This window comes from Botrytis byssoidea (genome assembly GCF_014898295.1).
Source record: "Botrytis byssoidea strain MUCL 94 chromosome Unknown BBYS_007, whole genome shotgun sequence".
In the NCBI taxonomy this organism is placed as follows: Eukaryota; Fungi; Ascomycota; class Leotiomycetes; order Helotiales; family Sclerotiniaceae; genus Botrytis; species Botrytis byssoidea.
This window is the reverse complement of record NW_024065848.1, coordinates 406,707-424,290: the sequence shown is the minus strand read 5'-3', so window position 1 is coordinate 424,290 and position 17,584 is coordinate 406,707. Positions and strand designations below refer to the sequence as shown.

The 17,584-nt window shown below is 42.9% G+C and overlaps 3 protein-coding genes across 3 annotated transcripts; 2 read left to right on the top strand and 1 right to left on the bottom strand.

Moving 5' to 3' along the window:
- Positions 1 to 195: 195 nt before the first annotated feature.
- Positions 196 to 2,564, top strand: EAE97_004165 (uncharacterized protein; the record flags this gene model as incomplete). Its single annotated transcript, XM_038874677.1, has 2 exons — positions 196 to 2,307; positions 2,409 to 2,564. 2 exons carry the CDS (start codon positions 196 to 198, stop codon positions 2,562 to 2,564), a joined length of 2,268 nt encoding a protein of 755 aa, XP_038734121.1.
- Positions 2,565 to 3,408: 844 nt separating this feature from the next.
- EAE97_004164 (uncharacterized protein) lies at positions 3,409 to 5,160 on the bottom strand (the record flags this gene model as incomplete). The annotated part of the gene is made up of 1 exon (XM_038874676.1): positions 3,409 to 5,160. The coding sequence occupies one exon, from the start codon at positions 5,158 to 5,160 to the stop codon at positions 3,409 to 3,411; it is 1,752 nt and encodes a 583-aa protein (XP_038734120.1).
- Positions 5,161 to 10,499: 5,339 nt separating this feature from the next.
- Positions 10,500 to 13,005, top strand: EAE97_004163 (uncharacterized protein; the record flags this gene model as incomplete). Its single annotated transcript, XM_038874675.1, has 7 exons — positions 10,500 to 10,540; positions 10,599 to 10,736; positions 10,793 to 11,060; positions 11,144 to 11,156; positions 11,210 to 11,354; positions 11,521 to 12,170; positions 12,251 to 13,005. The coding sequence occupies 7 exons, from the start codon at positions 10,500 to 10,502 to the stop codon at positions 13,003 to 13,005; spliced, it is 2,010 nt and encodes a 669-aa protein (XP_038734119.1).
- Positions 13,006 to 17,584: the final 4,579 nt, after the last annotated feature.

The window sequence follows — 17,584 nt, the reverse complement described above, 5'->3', positions numbered from 1 at the left end:
GTTATTGGTTTCTTGATATTTGCTTCTCTATTTTGATAACAAGAGGTCTGAAATTTCGCTCATTTATTTGATTACATACACAAATCCTCTATTTGATTTCTACGAGATCACAGATTTTGGTTTCTTTTGTTTGATACACCGCTTGCCACATTCATTCCAAAAATCTCACCATTGTCGCATCACGTTCCCGACAAGATGACGAATCCAGCAAAGGGTCCAGTAGGGATGCCAGCACCAAAGACAAAGATGACAGCAGCGCAGAAGAAAAAGGCAGACAAAGAAGAATTACTACAGGAAGAAGCAAGACAAGAAAGACAGCGAAAACAAGAAGTGGAGGAGAGCGTTCAAATTGATCGAGACGCGAAAGCAAAGCAGGATGAAGAGGAAGGCAGTGACGTCGGCCGAATCTTCAATAACGCGGATCGAAGAGAACATAGTGATTACTGGCTAGCTCATCAAGCTGTTCATTTTGGAATGTCGGAACAGTTGAGTGAGGAACAAGCAGCTCTTGCCGAGGCGTCGAAGCAGGACCACATGGCTGGACACACCGGTGAATCCGCAGAACAAAATCCGGTTGATCAGCACGGCGAATCATCAATGCAACAAAGCGAGAGACCAACAACCCCAACAGGATTTGTGATGCAAGGCACAGGTCAAGAATCGGACGGATCGGTGGATGATCAATTTTTCGATGCATGGCAACAACGGAGCCCAAATCGCGTAAACGATGACTTCACTCTACAAGATGAGTTCCAACAATTCAACGTATCCATGAAGCATCAGAAATTGCAAACGGATGATGTCATCAAGCTATCGCTCGATGACATAAAGAAGCTTGGTAAACCTTGGGCTGGGTCCGCAAAAGAGACTTCTCTGTGTTGGATTATTCTCAATGATTTACCGGATTGTGTCGATCCACTTGCTTATGCCACTCTAGACTTAGCACAGTTGCGATTGGCAGAGCTTAAGTTGTGTCATCACGGTTATCTCCAAATTAAGTGTCTCGCTGTCCGCGGTGGAAACATCTCCACACTTGAAGACACGAGAGCCTCGAGTTTGCAAAAAGCTAGGCGAATTCTCGAAAAGAACCCCTTGAATGATTTACCTGAGCCTGGACCAAAGGCGGTTGAGGCTGCTCCCGCGGACTGGGCTGATAGGGAAGACGAGACATTTCTTAATCTGAACCATATCAAGAAGAAGAGAAAGCCGAGAAGAAAGGCATTGCCAAAAATAGAAGAAATTGTCTCAGACATCGAGGAGGTTGAAGATGCAAATGCCCCAGCTGAGGCTTCTGCCAAAGGAGTAAAGCCAAAAAAAAAGGATGGAAGCGCGGCCAAGGCTGGTGAAGTTGATTCTGAAGCCATTGAAAATGATGTTGTTGTCGTTGCGGGGGCCGTTGAAGTTCCCAAAAAGGCAGTAAAACCTAGAGCAAAGAAGGGAAAGGCGACGGCCAAGGCTGTTGAGGTTGATTCCGAAGCCATTGGTGATGATGAGACCGTCCAGGCTCCAGCTCAAGCTCCTGTTAAGGTAACAAAGTCAAGAGCGAAAAAGGCAAAGGCTGCTGACACTCCTGAGGTTGGTCTAGAGCTTGCTAACAATGATGAAGCTATCCAGGGGCCCGTTGAGGCTCCTAGAAAGATGCTCAAGCCTAGAGCTAAGAAAACCAAGGCGGTTAAGTTTGTTGAAATTGACTCTGACGCCGATAACGACGATGAAGATAATGATGAATTTAAAGTTCCTAAGAATCCATCAAATGAAGGAAAGTCTCCAGTCGCCGCGGTTAAGAAGCCAGCTGCAAAGCAGAGAGCAGTAGCCAATAAAACCCAGGCTCAAGATGACGAAGATGAGGATGATGATGTTCCCAAGATTACAAAGTCACGCCCCATCAGATCAAGAGCAGCTTCAAAGGCAGTCGTAATCGCTGACAGTGATGACGATGACGATCAGGAAGGCCAAGTAAAACCCAGTAAGAACAAGCCAGTAGCCAGAAAAGTCGCCACGAAGAGTCAGAAGAAAGTCGAAACCGAACTTCCCGAACACGTTAAGACTCTTCTTAACAACACAGGCACATTTTTGGCGGGCAAAACATTTGTCGTTTCTGGAACTCTCCCTACTATCGGCCGCATAAACATCGAAAAGCTGTCAAGGCTGTATGGTGCCAAAACATCAAGAGCCATTACCAAGGCGACCACAGATGTTGTTTTGGGCGAGAATCCTCTCGCTAAGCAAGAGAAAGAGCTCAAGGAACTCCGTCCTAACACTATGAATGTTGATGCGTTCATCACTATGCTGATGTCGTTGTCGAGTGTATGTCAAAAAATTTCTTCCTTCTCCATTCCTTTTGCTTAAAGTCTGCGGATTCATTCTTCGTGACTATCTATTTTGTTTGAGACTAATCTTATTAATAGGATAACAAGAATCCTGTCGGCGATAATGATGGCAATGCTGCTGCTGCTGTTGACGATGATGATGATGATGGCGAAGAAGAGATTGAGGACCAGCCCCCTGCAAAACGAGCTAAGCTAGGTGTGGGTCTCAGCTCCGGCTCTTCTGCACTTGCTTAATCCTCCTCGGATTCGACGGTCTGTACATCTTGGGCGATTCGTATGCACCATACGCATAGGTTCTCTCACACAGCACACAAAATTGTATTTCGAAAACCGGCGATGGTGTAGTAAACATACAGTTTCACGATTCTTCTATTCTTCGATTTCACCGTTCACGCTTTCTCGACTTCCTCATTCCACGATGTCTCATTGTATTCTCAGACAACAGATCTTTGTACACTGGTATCCTTTTCCTGGGGGTGCTTCGAGTTTTCTCGGGAATCCCTCTTTTTGTTCTAGAGATACCTTCTTTGGGAGGCGTTTCTACTTCTTACGGGGGAGTTGCTCTTTTTGCGGGGGGAGTCTTTTTCCTTTGCAGAACTTTCTCTTCTGCTGGGAAATCCTTTCTTCAACGCCATTTGTTCATCTCTTCATTTCCGAGGAGTCTTTTTATTCTAGATGCTGCATGCATTCTTCCTGGGACACATCATATTTCCGTCCTGGAGCACCAAGATTTGTCATCTGGGAAGACATTTTTTTATAGTTGTTTTTAGGTTCTCGTCTGGTCAGATGCCCGAAGAGCACATCATTCCTATAAGTTGATGTCAGGACAATAACAGCTTTTGTACAATAGTTACAGTTGGGTGGTCAGATTAGTTGATGGTTGATAATTACTTATTTTCTTTGGTCTTTTTTGTATCAAAATGCAGAAATGCAACCCTCATAGTAAAAAAATTTATTGTAAAAAACAAAGGTATCACTGGTTCTATGCTGTACTTTGTGCTTTCCTTAACGCCTTGTCCCTTTAACTCCAAATGCTGTGAAAGGAACCCTATTTTGTTGACCCCTTCATATACGTAATTTACCCAGCCCTCTTAACCCCATCCTCATGACCCACCCTCGGTTCCCACTCCTCTCCTTCTCCCCCCTTTCCCCTCACCATCTCCCTTCTATCCTTTTCTCCCGCACTCCTCACTCTCTCCTCCACCTCTTCCGCCGCAACAATCCCCCACCAAAACCGTCTCAAATCCTCACACACCTTCTCCTTTGAAACCTGCTTTTCCTCCTCTCCCTCTCCCTCTCCCCCGTCCAACAACAAAGTATCTCCAAACCTACACGCCACCTCAATCACCTCTTCCCAAATCTCCGCTTCCAAATCTCTCCCAAAACGCTGAACCGTTTTTTCCTTCGCCCCCCACATTCTTCCTCTCCCATGAAAATCATCCAATCGCTCGAGAACTTCTGCCGGATGCAACTTTATACGATTTGCATGGAGGAAAACAATTTTTGCATCTGGATTATTTCTCAACGTGGGGATTTCCACATCTTTGATCTCCGTCTCAGGAACCTTCGAATCTTTTTTACTTTTCAGATCGAGTTTCCAACCAGATGAAGAAGAGGAGGATGGAGGTGGAGGAAACAGAGCTTCATGATCCGCGATGAAATCAAATTGCACCATCGCAACCACCTCGTCCAAATTCTCTTCTCCAACTCGCACCCATTCTCCTGTTTTTTGCCAATTCCCTTCTTCGTCTTCCTCTTCTTTTTCTACTTGTTCTACGCTCACGAGAGCATGGTTTCTTTCTCGGACTTGCCAGTAGTCTTTTTTCAATACGTTCGCGGCTGCTACCCAGGTTTCTTTGTCTCCTTCTCCGCCTATTCCTTTTTGGGCTAACATTTCGTAGTAGAAACCTGGTCCAAAGAGATTGTAATAGAAGGCTAGGAGTAATGTTTGGCTGTGGAGATTGCGGGAAATGAGGATTGAGCCCGCTTCGGAAGATGCGTGCTGGGATTGAATAGCCGGGATAGATTGATTTGCCAGGGTATAGAAAAGGGGAGAAGCGGTGTTGGCCCAGAAATCCGGCCAGGTGATCATTCCTTTTTCCTGGAAGACGGGAGCAGAAAACCAAGGAGTGGGATCAACGAGGGGAAAATTGTCGGCGTCGAGGAAGAGGACGGATTCGAAGGTGGAGAAGAGGAAGGCGAGGGATTTGTATTGGTAGCGTTCGATGGTGGCGTTCTGGAAGGAGGGGAGGAAAATACATTTTGCGTTTAGGGAGGCAAGAACGCTGCAGGAATAGGGGTCATAGTCTTCATGAGTCGGGATGAATACTTCGATTGGGAGGGTGCAGTTTGTTTTTCGCAGCATGCGGATGGAGACCAGGAGGGCGGGGGTGTAGGAACCGCCGCCGACGGTTATGAGTCCGTTGGTTTTGGGGGCGTAGGTGATTAGATCGGAGTATTCTGGGAGGAGTTCTACGACGTTGGAGTGGGCTTTTGTGGAGATATCAAGATCTTCTTGGCTTAGGGTGAGATGGTCTATCCGTTCTGATTCTTCATTGATCTCCTCGATGCGGACTAGCACGTATCCGTCTGGGAGTTCAAGAGATGAATTTGAGGGTTTTTGTTCTAGAAGTCTGTAGAGGAAAGATTCAAAGCGGGGTTTTGGATCTTTGACTGAGATTTCGGGGGATAGGGGCGTCGGGAGAAGTTTCCAGGATGTTTTGGGAGAGGAGAGTTCGCGACGCCATTGGAATAGGAAACAGAGGCATAAGGTGGAGAGTAGAGCCAGAGAGAGAATACGAGGTGAGTTTCGGGGTGGATTAAATAACATGGCGGTGGCTAACGGGTATATGGTATGAGAGGCAGATGATGATGATATGAAAAAAGTGGTATTATGAAGATATTGTAAAGAAAGAAAAGACTTGCATATCAAATGGTAAAGAGGTAAGGATAGGAGGTTTCTAAGAATATCAAGTCAAAGGAATGAGAAAAAAGAATGGTAAGAGATAACAAATGAAGCAATTATTCAAAGGAGTGTGGAGGAGAATTGTGTAGAAAATCACATTCAGCAATAAAAAAGAACAAGACACCTCGAGATAACCTACAATCAGCTTCCTCCTTATCTTCACGTCATGTCATCATAACCTAACTTGATCTAAAAAGTCAGCAAATTAAGAAGAACGCGTGTATGCCATTGATGAAGATTTTCAGACGAGCCTGTCTTGGAACGCTCTATCAACGCTCGAACAAGGATATTCGACGAAGTTGTAACAGACGCACGGCCAGCAGCAAGCTATTCTAGGGACATTTTAACATTTTCAAGGCTCCACTTCAGATGGAAAACTAATAGTGAGGTCCTGGATTGGATCGTTCGGATTAGGTTTACTTTGGGATGTCACAATGGGATGCTTCATAGGATTGGACAAACCCTGAAAACGTGGCGGTTTCAAGATGTTCCTCCTTTCTCGGGAAGTCGTGATACACGGCCTAGATCTCCAAACAGCCCCGATTGGGGCTGATTCTTCAATCTTACGAATCATGCCGTTTGAACTACGAAGTATAATCTGAAAATCGTTCAAAGTTGTGATGTTCAAGCTGGAGAGAACGTTGGGGTTTCTGAAGTAATGTGAAGCAAATGTTGCGAGTGGGTGACGTACAATAGAACTGTATGCGTATCCAGGGACATCGGTAATCACTCGTGTGGCGTAGTCGTGATAAAGTTTGGGGGCTATCCACTATATATTGTGTGGTATGTGCTGACTTGACTGTGTGGGAACACCAGAAAGACCCAGATGGCTATGGGGGCACGGGGGCTTGCCCTAATATCTTCGTATTCTAGATCATGTTTCTTTTAATCGAGTACGAGTATCTCATATAACACCGGTACAGAAGACCATGACTTTCTTGTACCCTTCGAACGAGAACGGGAAATCTCAAAAGTTCCTGTATATGCACAAAGAGTATACCCCTAAGAGTATACCCTTAAGAGTCTACCTAGTACGTCCTATATAGCCCCTTTGAGAATGGAAATTTCCACATAAAGATATAAGGTTATGGAGCTATTCCTGAACGCCATTTTCAATAAGCTGCGTCGTCACCCAAATTCCTTCAAAAGAGCCTGAGCTTCGCACTCTAATAAGACTAAGTAAGATTTGACCACCGGGCTACCATATTTACATACATTACTGTAGATATCTTTCCTCGTTCGAATTGACTGCGGAGCCTATAAGATTGAGCTGAAAACTTTCAACCTACATCTCGTGTTTTCCTCGCTCACTCCAAGCTTTTGTGTGAGTATAAGATGATAACAAAAAACAAGTGCGAAAAGAAGGTATGAAATGATTGTTATTCTAGTATGAATGGAATGTAAGGTTTCAATGCAAGGAAAGGAATTTATAAATCACGTACTCAATAACCATAACCTCTCAAATGCTTACCTAGGTACCTATTAGCTGGTAATGTTCAGGCCTAAGAGCTAAGGCTAAGTGGATGAAGCTTGAAGCTTAACAGTTAAAGTCTTGAGTTAGGCTATCAATTAGCGTGTCGCGTCGAAATCCAGCCTTACGCGACCGCGTGCACATACATCTTCCCCTTCCAATCGTCATGACCCAAAGAAAAACATCATCACCTCTTATATTGTCATTTGCAATTCTTTGCTCACAAAAATCCTCCAGTACTCATCACCTACCTCCTCCCATTGAATTGTCACTCGAAGAGCTTCAACCTCGATTTGAATATCATATCGCAACGCGCTTACCTTTACGACACCAAAAACCTCGATTGAATGCGACGAATTCGAAACCCCTCTCTCACCTTACAAACCAAGTATATCGTCTGCCCTACAGACTCTGACTCGATATTCCGAAAGGAATTATACGACTCAGAACTTAACCCTAAGAATACTGCCGGTTCAAAAGCTTTGCGGCTTTGATTTGTTCTTCTGAATAGAAATTTTGTCTCGGGCCAATATTGTGAAGCCGAAAGGTTACGCGATTGAGGAATGTACAAAAGGTCGAAAAGTTGAATGGATAGTCCAGATGTCGAAAGACGATAAAACTGATTTCTGCTATGAGCTATTCCAGTAAGAGCCCGCGTAGGGACGCTCCGTCAGGGAAATCGGCTGGACGTCTTTGATCAATATGGTTGTCTTCGATGATAATGCAAGTTGATTTGAGAAAGGAGATACAAATTGAGATGGAACTGGTTCTTCTGCGAGAAGGTATCGTGAGGGTCTTCATATAAGCTACTACGAATCGTCTCGTTTTCTCTATACACTCTCGAAGATTACATGATGAGGATATCCAAGGGGCAAAGACTGAGCAGAATATTTATTGAAGATTACAAACAGGCTGTTCGGATTGTATGTCTCCATATATTCCCTTGATCAAAAACTCACTCTCGTGGGTGGTCTTGGGAATGGAGATTACAAGAAGAATTGTCCTTCAAATGCTTTATCATTTGGAGAAATCGTATTACCATGCTCCGGAAGTCAATGCCTCTCGATATTTTTGTTGTGAACATCTAGAGAGATAAGTCAACATGGTTCGATAATGGTGAAGCTACTCCGTTTCCATTGTATTCTACCTCCTCCGGGGAGGGAATCTTGTCTCCAACCTTTCTCATTTCAATGCTTCGTACATTTATGTACGCAGTCATTTCTCAAGACCATTGCCACGGTATCAACCATAGGCTTTGTCATTCATTTGAATGTAACTACGATCACCGCATTAACTTTCTCCTCTACAACATACATTAGAGTGATGGAGGACGCCGGTATTTTGGGACAACATTTTCGGATGTTTGTTACCACTTTTCCTCTTTCGTAACTGTTAGAGATGATCACGGCTTTTGTTGATGTCTTTTGTCCGTTTGTGCCCTGCTCTTTTGCAGAGGAATCAAAAACTTATCTTCGTGGACTATACTTCTCAAACAGAGAGAGGGCTTTCGAATTACGCTGAGATACTTGATCGTTTATGTCGCTCGCCGCTAAAACGATTTCGAATCGAGATGGTCCCTTCATAAAGGGTTTCAATTATACATGGGTTGATGAAGGTGTTGGTTCTGGAATGATTTGTTTGTAAAGCGCGAATGATGGAATGTGATGATAGACTGTCCTAAAGTCATTGCACCAAATTGGAATAGTTTCAGATCACTCATTTTGATGATGAAAAGTACTTCGGTGTCCATGATGGGACCCATCTCGTGTTGGTGTCAAAGCTTAGTGCTTGTCTATCATGGGTAGCATTGATTGCTCTGTCGGATTCTTGAATGGGCCTGACTCGATAGCTTTTTGATTGTACATGATTTGGACTTTCTAGTGGGCGACGGTCAGGGCATTTGGGACTTGAGTTTAAGGACAGGCCTAATGGTTGGTAGTCCTGGGTTGTCTCATACTTCTGCCCAAAGTATTGAGGCAACCCCTCCGGGCAGGAGATAAGTACACATCTTTCTGTGATTATGGAAAAGGAGCTAACTACACTGAGCAGATCCTTTGCTCACTTGACCATTTCGGGTGGGCTGTTTTTGCAGATATCTGAACAGATACTTATGGCATTTCGATAAGGGGGGTTAGACGAACGAGATATCACGTCAAGATTGGGTGTGTGAACTCGGAAGCAGTAATATACAGACTTTTGGCCTTTTCCAACGATGCAGTTTGCTAGGAACTGCAGGAATATGTTCTCACATAGAGAGTTGTTCTTAACGGAGCGTTGGTAGATTGAACAGATCCTTCGGGATTGATTTGGGATTAAGAATTAAAATGCGTCTTATTCTGACTTCGGTTACAACCTTCAAGTAGGACGGTGGATAAAGCGCGAGAACCCTTTTCCAGATACATTTCCATTGATGTACGTTAATATTCTGGGATAAATTACCTAGATAGATGAATGATTCAAAAATCCACCAACATTCATAACCATGGTCTTAAATGAATGACGCTCCACTGACCCTCCGGCAGCCACTGCCGTGGAGGCAGACTACTCGAAAAAAGCATGTATACCTTCAACCTCCAGCAATTCTATTAACATCTCGAGCTTAGTGAGCTAGGGGTGTTTGGGGGCTTGCCCCCGTTATTAATCGGTCTGAACGAGTATTCCACCTGAATGGAGACATTTATTGCGCGATGCCAAATTGTTCGGAAAGTTCAACCGGTGCCTTGCAGATGTTGCAGATGGAAATTTGAATCATTGTCTCAAAAGATCTATAAGGTTTCTGATTCCTTACATATCGTTCGATTTATTGTCATACGGAAATTATAGTATATTTGTGATTGGCTATCTTGTCATGTCTTTGGTATTGCTCACTAATTATTTGCAGATGATTAGGAATCTCTTCTTGGTATAACCATAAGCTGTAGTTCCTTCACCGACGAAAAAACCATCTCTCTATTCATGACTGCAATATGCATATCCTTTCAGCAAGGATCTCCATCTTGTACGTGTTGATGCTCTCGTTGCAACCATTCTTACGCCATTTTCTGAGCTTTTTTGACATCCGTTACAAAAGTTTGCAAGCCACTTAATCAATGTAACTTGGTCATGTAACCACAAAATGCTGATACGACCGACAAAGTCCGGTGATACACGATCACGTTATCAATTTTCAAAAAAATGCTATCAAATCAGATGAAGTTATTCGCGCCACAGATATGATAATCATGCATGCACGAAGATTTTGAGTGAAGCCAAGGGATACTCTGTTTCTGGGGTTACACAATGAGGTCTAGGGTTTGACTGGATTGGAGCGTCAGCTTCAGGGATTCGAATGCGGGGTAGCTTGAGCTCTGGAGTGAATTGTAAATGCATTGTGAAGGGTTCATATACGACTATGGAGATTTGAGGCGTATGATACTTCATGTAGGTGCGGGCATCACCGACGGTTCATTGGCAATGGTGAATCATCTGTAGGGCCTTGTGCATGCTCGTGCAGGACATACTGTCTGTCGTCCAGGCATCCTTTAAATCTGGTGTTCCCGTCTGATTCACTCACACTTTCGTTTTTTGAAAATTTGATAAGTTGATCACTCGCCGGCTTGGCTGGACAATATTCTTGCTTGGATTCTAACGGTCCTCGGTCTTGGTATTGAGATCACAAAGTTCATATAAACATATCGATCTTCTGTGAGAAAGAAGTTGTTTGAAGTGACCAAACTCGAGATTAATATTCAAAATGGCTGACGATTTGGGTCCTCACCATAAGCACGATCAAAGGTAACTTTTATCCATGAACTATTGATTTTCCAAAGCTTGCTGACAAGGCTGTTGACAGTGCGACGACAAACCTCTCCGGTAATACTGGCGAGGTAGCTCCCGCCTACGAGAAAGATGAAGTTGGAGCACAAGAGAAAGAAGTCCCTCACAAAGGAGGAATCGACCTCACTCAACTATCCGCCAACACTACCGGCGAGTATGGACTTTCCATTTCCATCTTAGTTTTTCCTCTTTACCTCTAACATATCCCAGAATTCGGAATCCTCTCATCGGTATCCCCAAGCATCAACTCATCGCCGACGTCGGAACATTTGCAAATAAATACAATCTCACTGATATTCTCCCAAATTTAATTAAAGGAGCACTTGTTGCGCAAAGTCCTCATCATGCGGATAAGATTACTGAACTTGATGATGAGGATCGAAGAGTTTTGGAGGAGGAAGTTACGCATCGTTGGAAACATCCTAAACAACTTTATATGACCATTATTTTGAATTCTGTTGCTGCTGCTATTCAGGGTGTAAGTCATTTTTCCTAAGTTTCTTCGTTCTTGCGCTCTTTGGGTTGTCCTCCTGCTATAGTAATACTGACCCCGTCACATAGTGGGATCAAACAGGTAGATTACTCGAGAATATACATATTGCCGAGAAATATTGACCGATAGATTAGGTGCCAATGGCGCAAATCTTACCTTTGGAGAGGCTCTAGGTATCCCAGACACAGGCCCCACATGTGAAGCTCAAGGTACTTGTGAAAAGAATGCGTGGATTATTGGTGCTATTAATGCAATGCCTTATATTGCTATCTGTCTCTTGTGAGTGGTTTTCGTTAAGACTTCTCTTTCATCTCAGATGCAATTAAAGTTCGGTATCTGCAACTAGCAGTATGGCATAATTTCTGCAAGAAAATCGCCAAGACTCTTTCTATTTGCCTTCCCACTTTCCATTCCTCCCAGATAAAACTGATAGTTTACTCCACAGTACAGCATGGATTTCCGACCCCGTAAATCACTACATTGGCCGTCGTGGTACCATCTTCGTTGCAGCAATCTTTTCCCTCATCGCTCCACTCGGCATGGGCTGTTCCCAAACCTACGGCCAACTAATGGCCTGCCGTGTCCTGCTCGGTATCGGAATGGGTCTCAAAGAAGTGACTGTCCCCGTGTTTTCCGCCGAGAATTCTCCCACCAGTATCCGTGGTGGTCTCGTCATGTCCTGGCAAGTCTGGACTGCTGCTGGTATTTTCCTCGGTACCTGTGCTAATCTCGTGTTTGTGCATTCGGGCGCATTGGCATGGAGATTACAATTTGGTTCTGCGCTCGTTCCTGCAATTCCTCTTGTTATTGGAATATATTTCTGTCCCGAATCGCCGAGATGGTTGTTGAAGAAGGGCAATGTACCGAAAGCATATCGATCGCTATTGCGTTTGAGAAATTCGCCGTTGCAAGCTGCAAGGGATTTGTATTCTATTCAGGCACAATTGGATTATGAGGATCGTTTGTTGGAACAGAGTGGATTGGCGAAGAATGGAAATATGTTCACGAGGTTCATTGAGTTATTTACGGTGCCAAGATTGAGGAGAGCAACACAGGCGAGTGGTATTGTTATGATTGCGCAGCAGATGTGTGGAAGTATGTCTTTGTCCTTCATCCCTTTTACCTCAACTGGAAAATTTATGCGACGATTCGCTAACCCGTAGTTAATCAATTAGTCAACATCATTGCATTCTACTCTTCCACCATCTTCAAAAACGCAGGCGCAACATTAATCGGTGCACTTCTTGCCTCTTTCGGTTTCGGGCTTATCAATTTCATTTTTGCGTGGCCCGCCGTCTGGACAATCGATACTTTCGGTAGGCGCACACTTCTCCTCTTTACATTCCCGCAAATGTTTTGGACTCTTCTCGCAGCAGGTCTTTGTTACTTCATTCCTCAATCGTCAAAAGCACATATCGGCATGGTAGCCTTCTTCATCTACCTCTTCGATATTGCCTATTCCCCTGGTGAAGGACCCGTCCCATTTACCTATTCCGCCGAAGTTTTCCCCTTATCCCATCGTGAAATCGGTATGTCCTGGGCCGTTGCAACCAACAATTTCTGGGCTGCCATCCTCTCACTTACTCTTCCTCGCATGTTGGCCGCTATGAAACCACAGGGTGTATTCGGCTTCTATGCCGGACTCAATCTCGTCGCATTCGCATTGATTTTCTTTTTCCTCCCGGAAACTAAACAGAGAACGCTGGAGGAATTGGATTATGTGTTTGCGGTACCGACGAGAACTCATGCGAAGTTTCAGATTGAACAGCAATTTCCTTGGTGGGCTAGGAAGTGGATTTTGAGGAGAAAGGGTGAGGTAGAGCCTCAGCTTTATAAGTTTGAGGATGAGGTGTGGGTCGAGCAGGAATTGGATACTAGAGGTGTTAGTAGTGGGCTTGATATTGGTGGGCATAAGAAAGAACTTGTTTAAATGAGCTGTGGAGGAGGTCAGTGGTGGTTGGTGGTGGTAGTGTCTACTCGGTGAGAGAATCGGGAATCGGTGGGAGAGTTTCTGAAAGGTTTCTTTGCTTTAGTTCGCTTGGAGGAGATGATTTTATGGTTGGGAAGATGAGTGATGATGGGGGTTGGTAAAGGAGAGATGGAAGATGACAATAAGACGGCAGACTATTCGTGACGGAAGATGGTGGGTGCAGATAATGGCAATCAACAGACAGACAGAAAGTTAATTTTCTTTGATTTTAAATCTTCGAGAAAGAAAGACAATCGTTGAGTTTATTTAAGATACCATTAGTTTACAATATATCGTATTTGCGTTACACATATTAGTAACCCAATGTGGGATAATCATATGTGACGTGAACGTTACTCCACAAGCTTCGCGTGTAATCTCGCCATAGAAATATTTTTATGAAGATCTGTATATTTATACACATCCAACCTGAATTCTTCCACCACATCGCCAACTACAAACTCGAAATCTCAGTATAATGCCTGAACAACTGCACATTCCCCCTCTCAATTCATAACTCACAATTTATAAGATTTTCTTCCCAGCGCTAGCTAGACGTCGTGGCTTCCAGAACCGCGCAACACCCTAGGAATATATAAATAGATCTATCGACAATGATGACAATTGACAACCAAATGGGAAAGCGACGAGACTATATAAAAAATTATCACCAATACCAAATACCCATGTATACATATCATCACAGCAAAAATTCACCGTCAACGTCCTAAATCAGGAATCAGATATACTCACCGTGATTCTCCCGATCCTGAGCTGTGAAAGTTTGTTAGAAAGATTTGGCGGATCTCGTCTTCGACGAGAATTTCTGTTTTCTTTTCTCTCACTAGTCCTGCGATCTCTTTGAGCTTGTTTGTGCAGGAATATATAGGAAGAAGAGGGAGAGGAGGGGGAGGGGGTTTACATGCTCCCATCGCCTCTTAACTTTTTCTTTGGTATGATTTTGAAGAACTGATGGAGCGATTTCTGGGGGAAGAAAATAAAAGTGGGAAATGGAAAAGGAAAGGCTAAGTAGATTTATCGCTCATTTGGATAATAGCGAGCGTGAAATGAATAAGTGATTGATTGTGTAATGCAAAATTTCAATTTCCGATATATAAATAACCTTCGATTTTGGATTTTGAAGAGTTCAAAGCTTCTGGATAAGGGGTGGAGGGGACTCAAGTGGATTTGTTTTGTTTGGGAGGTTGAGAGCTGGTATTTGAGTTGGTGGTTGAGGAAATACACTGAGGTGAATGGTGATTAGTGTATGACAATGATAGTGGGGAAATTGGTATTATACCCATCTTCAGAGTTTTGGATCGACGAGAGAGAGAAATGACAGGAATATTAGTCTCACCACTGTCACTCTCATAAAGAAAAAATCACAGCACTGGCATTTGAGGACAATAACAAGCGTTTTCTTCCCCAAGCTCTAGCACATTCCGAGATATTATACCCTTTTATCCCCATGAAGCGTTTTTAGAATCTTTCATCAAGACTTCTTACTGTGTCTTTCTATGGTCATTGATCCTTGCTAGTCAGAGGTTGATATCTCTTGAAAAGGATTTGTAGAGGGTTAAATAGTACTCTTTTGAGTTTTTATTGTCTGAGAGATGAGATGAGATCAGAGGAGCGAGGAAGAGAATGAGGTAGGACAGAGGAACTGCAATGAATCTCGACACTGCGAGATCTGTCACTTTTTTATATTTTTTATCTCGGAACGCTATATAATTACAGCCTTTTCTGATCATAGAAATCAAATATGAAAGTCTCCACATAATGATGTCCAAGGGTTTTGTCCCTTGTGCGTATTCTGTAGTGGATAGTGGGTGCTACTTTTGAGGGAGAGGGTGTTTTTTTGGAGGGATCATGAGGTATCTTGTGAAGAGTTTGAAGAATTTGGGGGTAATATTTCGAGGTTGGAGTGAGAGAAGTGAGTGATGAAGATTAACCTTTGCGAGCGGCACCGAAGATTTCCTGACAGCAAGTATTTTGATATGATGGTAGCGGAAGAATTGGTAATCAAATATCTGTGGTACACGGGATACTAGTCTTGGAGTGTAAAACTTGTGTATACTCGGTATCTGATGTGAGAAATGTTTTGATCTACAGGTAGATTCTACAAACATCGATTTCCACTAGCAATGCTTAAAGGTGTATTTAGTTCTCTTGGTTTGATTACGCGAGTGGGATGATTTATATACTCCAAGTTCCTAGCATGCAGGGCAAACATACGTTATAATAGCTACTCATGCACCGTCTCTGGTATCACTGATCATTTTATAGATTCCTCGAACTTAGAGGTGTTCCCTCAGCTTGTGAAATTTCTCAAGCGGAGGTAATTTCGGAACTTAGGGGGTATATAAAGATCTGAATTTTCTGCTTTTTTGGGCATCTGGAAAAGTTAGTAGGGAGTTTTTGGCAGTACATGCTAAGTGATATATAACCTTACAGCTTTATAGGAATGAAGTTGATGATTCACAGGATAGAATTCTCAGTCCGTGATTTGTCATAGCTTATCATTTTCCCGTTTTTACCGGATGATGATGAGAATCTACCTATCTACAAATGATAACAAGTATTATTTGCAGTGACGAGAAGTTTCTGTCGATAACAATACTGACTACGTAGCCCATCTTCTCTGGTTTCAAATTCCATTTTGAACTTTGAAGTCATGACGGGAAACTTTGTGTAAATATTGATCACTGCCGCACCTACCACATGTCTCGAGTATGGTATGGATACTGTTCTGTTTCTCCACAAAGACTTTGTAGTCTTGAACACCACATCTCACATATATAGTGCATAAGAATGTCGCTTGTATAATCATCTATGGGGATTTCATGGGGCATACGAGCAAAAAGGGATACTTGTAAATAGGTATTTGAGGTAGATCTGTATAGCATATTTTGATGTGGTCGTGGATTCACTACCCAAGAGCTCCAGCGATTGGTATTTCAATTGCCGTTCCGGGAAGAGTATATAAACTCTCAATATTCCAATCTTTCTGAATCAAAAACCAATGCAATACCTATCAAGCTATTACAGAGTCTGTCTGAAATCCTAGTATCCGTATCCGTACCCGTAGATCTATTCTATAACACTCCATACTGGCAGCATTTTGTATGGAAGAATCAGCTAACTTGCCGAAATCAACATCTTATTGAGACGACAGTAGAAGTAAGTTCAGGGAACGATAACACAACAAACAAAAGATTAGAGCACTGGACGAGTATGATAACAGGAAGAATGCCAATGACAACGAGAATCCTCACCCAATAAATCTTCTCTTATTCCCCTAGTTCCGAGTTTAAAAAATTCACAAGTATCCGCAACTGTCTGGGCAGTTGAGACTCTAACCAAAACTAAGACCATGCAAACCAATCCTGAATTGGTCTTGTGAATTGTGTGTTTCCTGTAATTTGATATAAGAAAATCTGTTCTTGGCTTAATATACCTCATTCTATTTCTCCTCTTAACGTCAAGAGTACTTATATCTATCAAGGCAACAGTATCCCTTCCACACAGCATCAAATCCAACTATATATATGCACCCAATACTCCAAAGCTTCAAAGTACGCATAGCGTATACATCCCATAAGTTCGTCACACAGGAAGGATTTTGATCCACTCCATTCCATTCCATCCTACCATACAACATAATCCGCTCAAAGATCACCGTATTTAGATTTTTCCACCGGGTCCAGCAAGTTTGACTTGTTTATTCTCTCTTCTCTCTCGGAATCCGAAGAAATAAATGGGGAAATGATAATGCTTAAGAAGTGATGACAATAAACAATCAAAAATAACGATAAATGCACCACCACCCAACGATTAATATCTCACACACATGAATCCGCACACCAGAAATCAAACTCAATTCCCACGGAAAGAAATCTATCTATCATTCAATCCCAGAGATCAACTCGAACATCGTCGATGTCTTCTTGTTGCGTAAGGGTGTTATAGAGTTGTGGATTGAATTTGGGCGGATTTATATACCCACCAAACTCCCAATATGTCCAAGCTGAGGAGAGAGAACATACCAATCACTAGGCTAGGGAAAACTGATGCGGTAGCAGTCCCCTCTTGAAAACGATCGAATCAGCTCTTACTTTGCGAATACACACAATAAGACCAATCATATATCATATTTCCTTTTTTGTTCGTCCACTCAGCAGCTCCTCTTTCAAGCATCTTCAACCTCTCCTACATATATAGGAACCGTAGTCCTCAATCTAGTTTCTTACAAGTAAATATATCCCAAACAAAAAAAAGTACATGATCCATGGGCATGAGTATCGTATCACCTCGTACTTATACCACTAAACTGAAGAATTACATATGAGTGTCCGTCCGAGACCATGCATGATTTCTTCTCCTCAATTCACATATTATATTGTAAGCGACAACAAAAATCAGATCGATGGTACTGATCTTTTTGTGGAAATGGCAGTAAGGAGGATAGATGTGGCTATGAAATGATACAACTGTGTTTGAGCGGTCGGTGCGAGGGGAAGAATTTAATGTTTATTCTAGT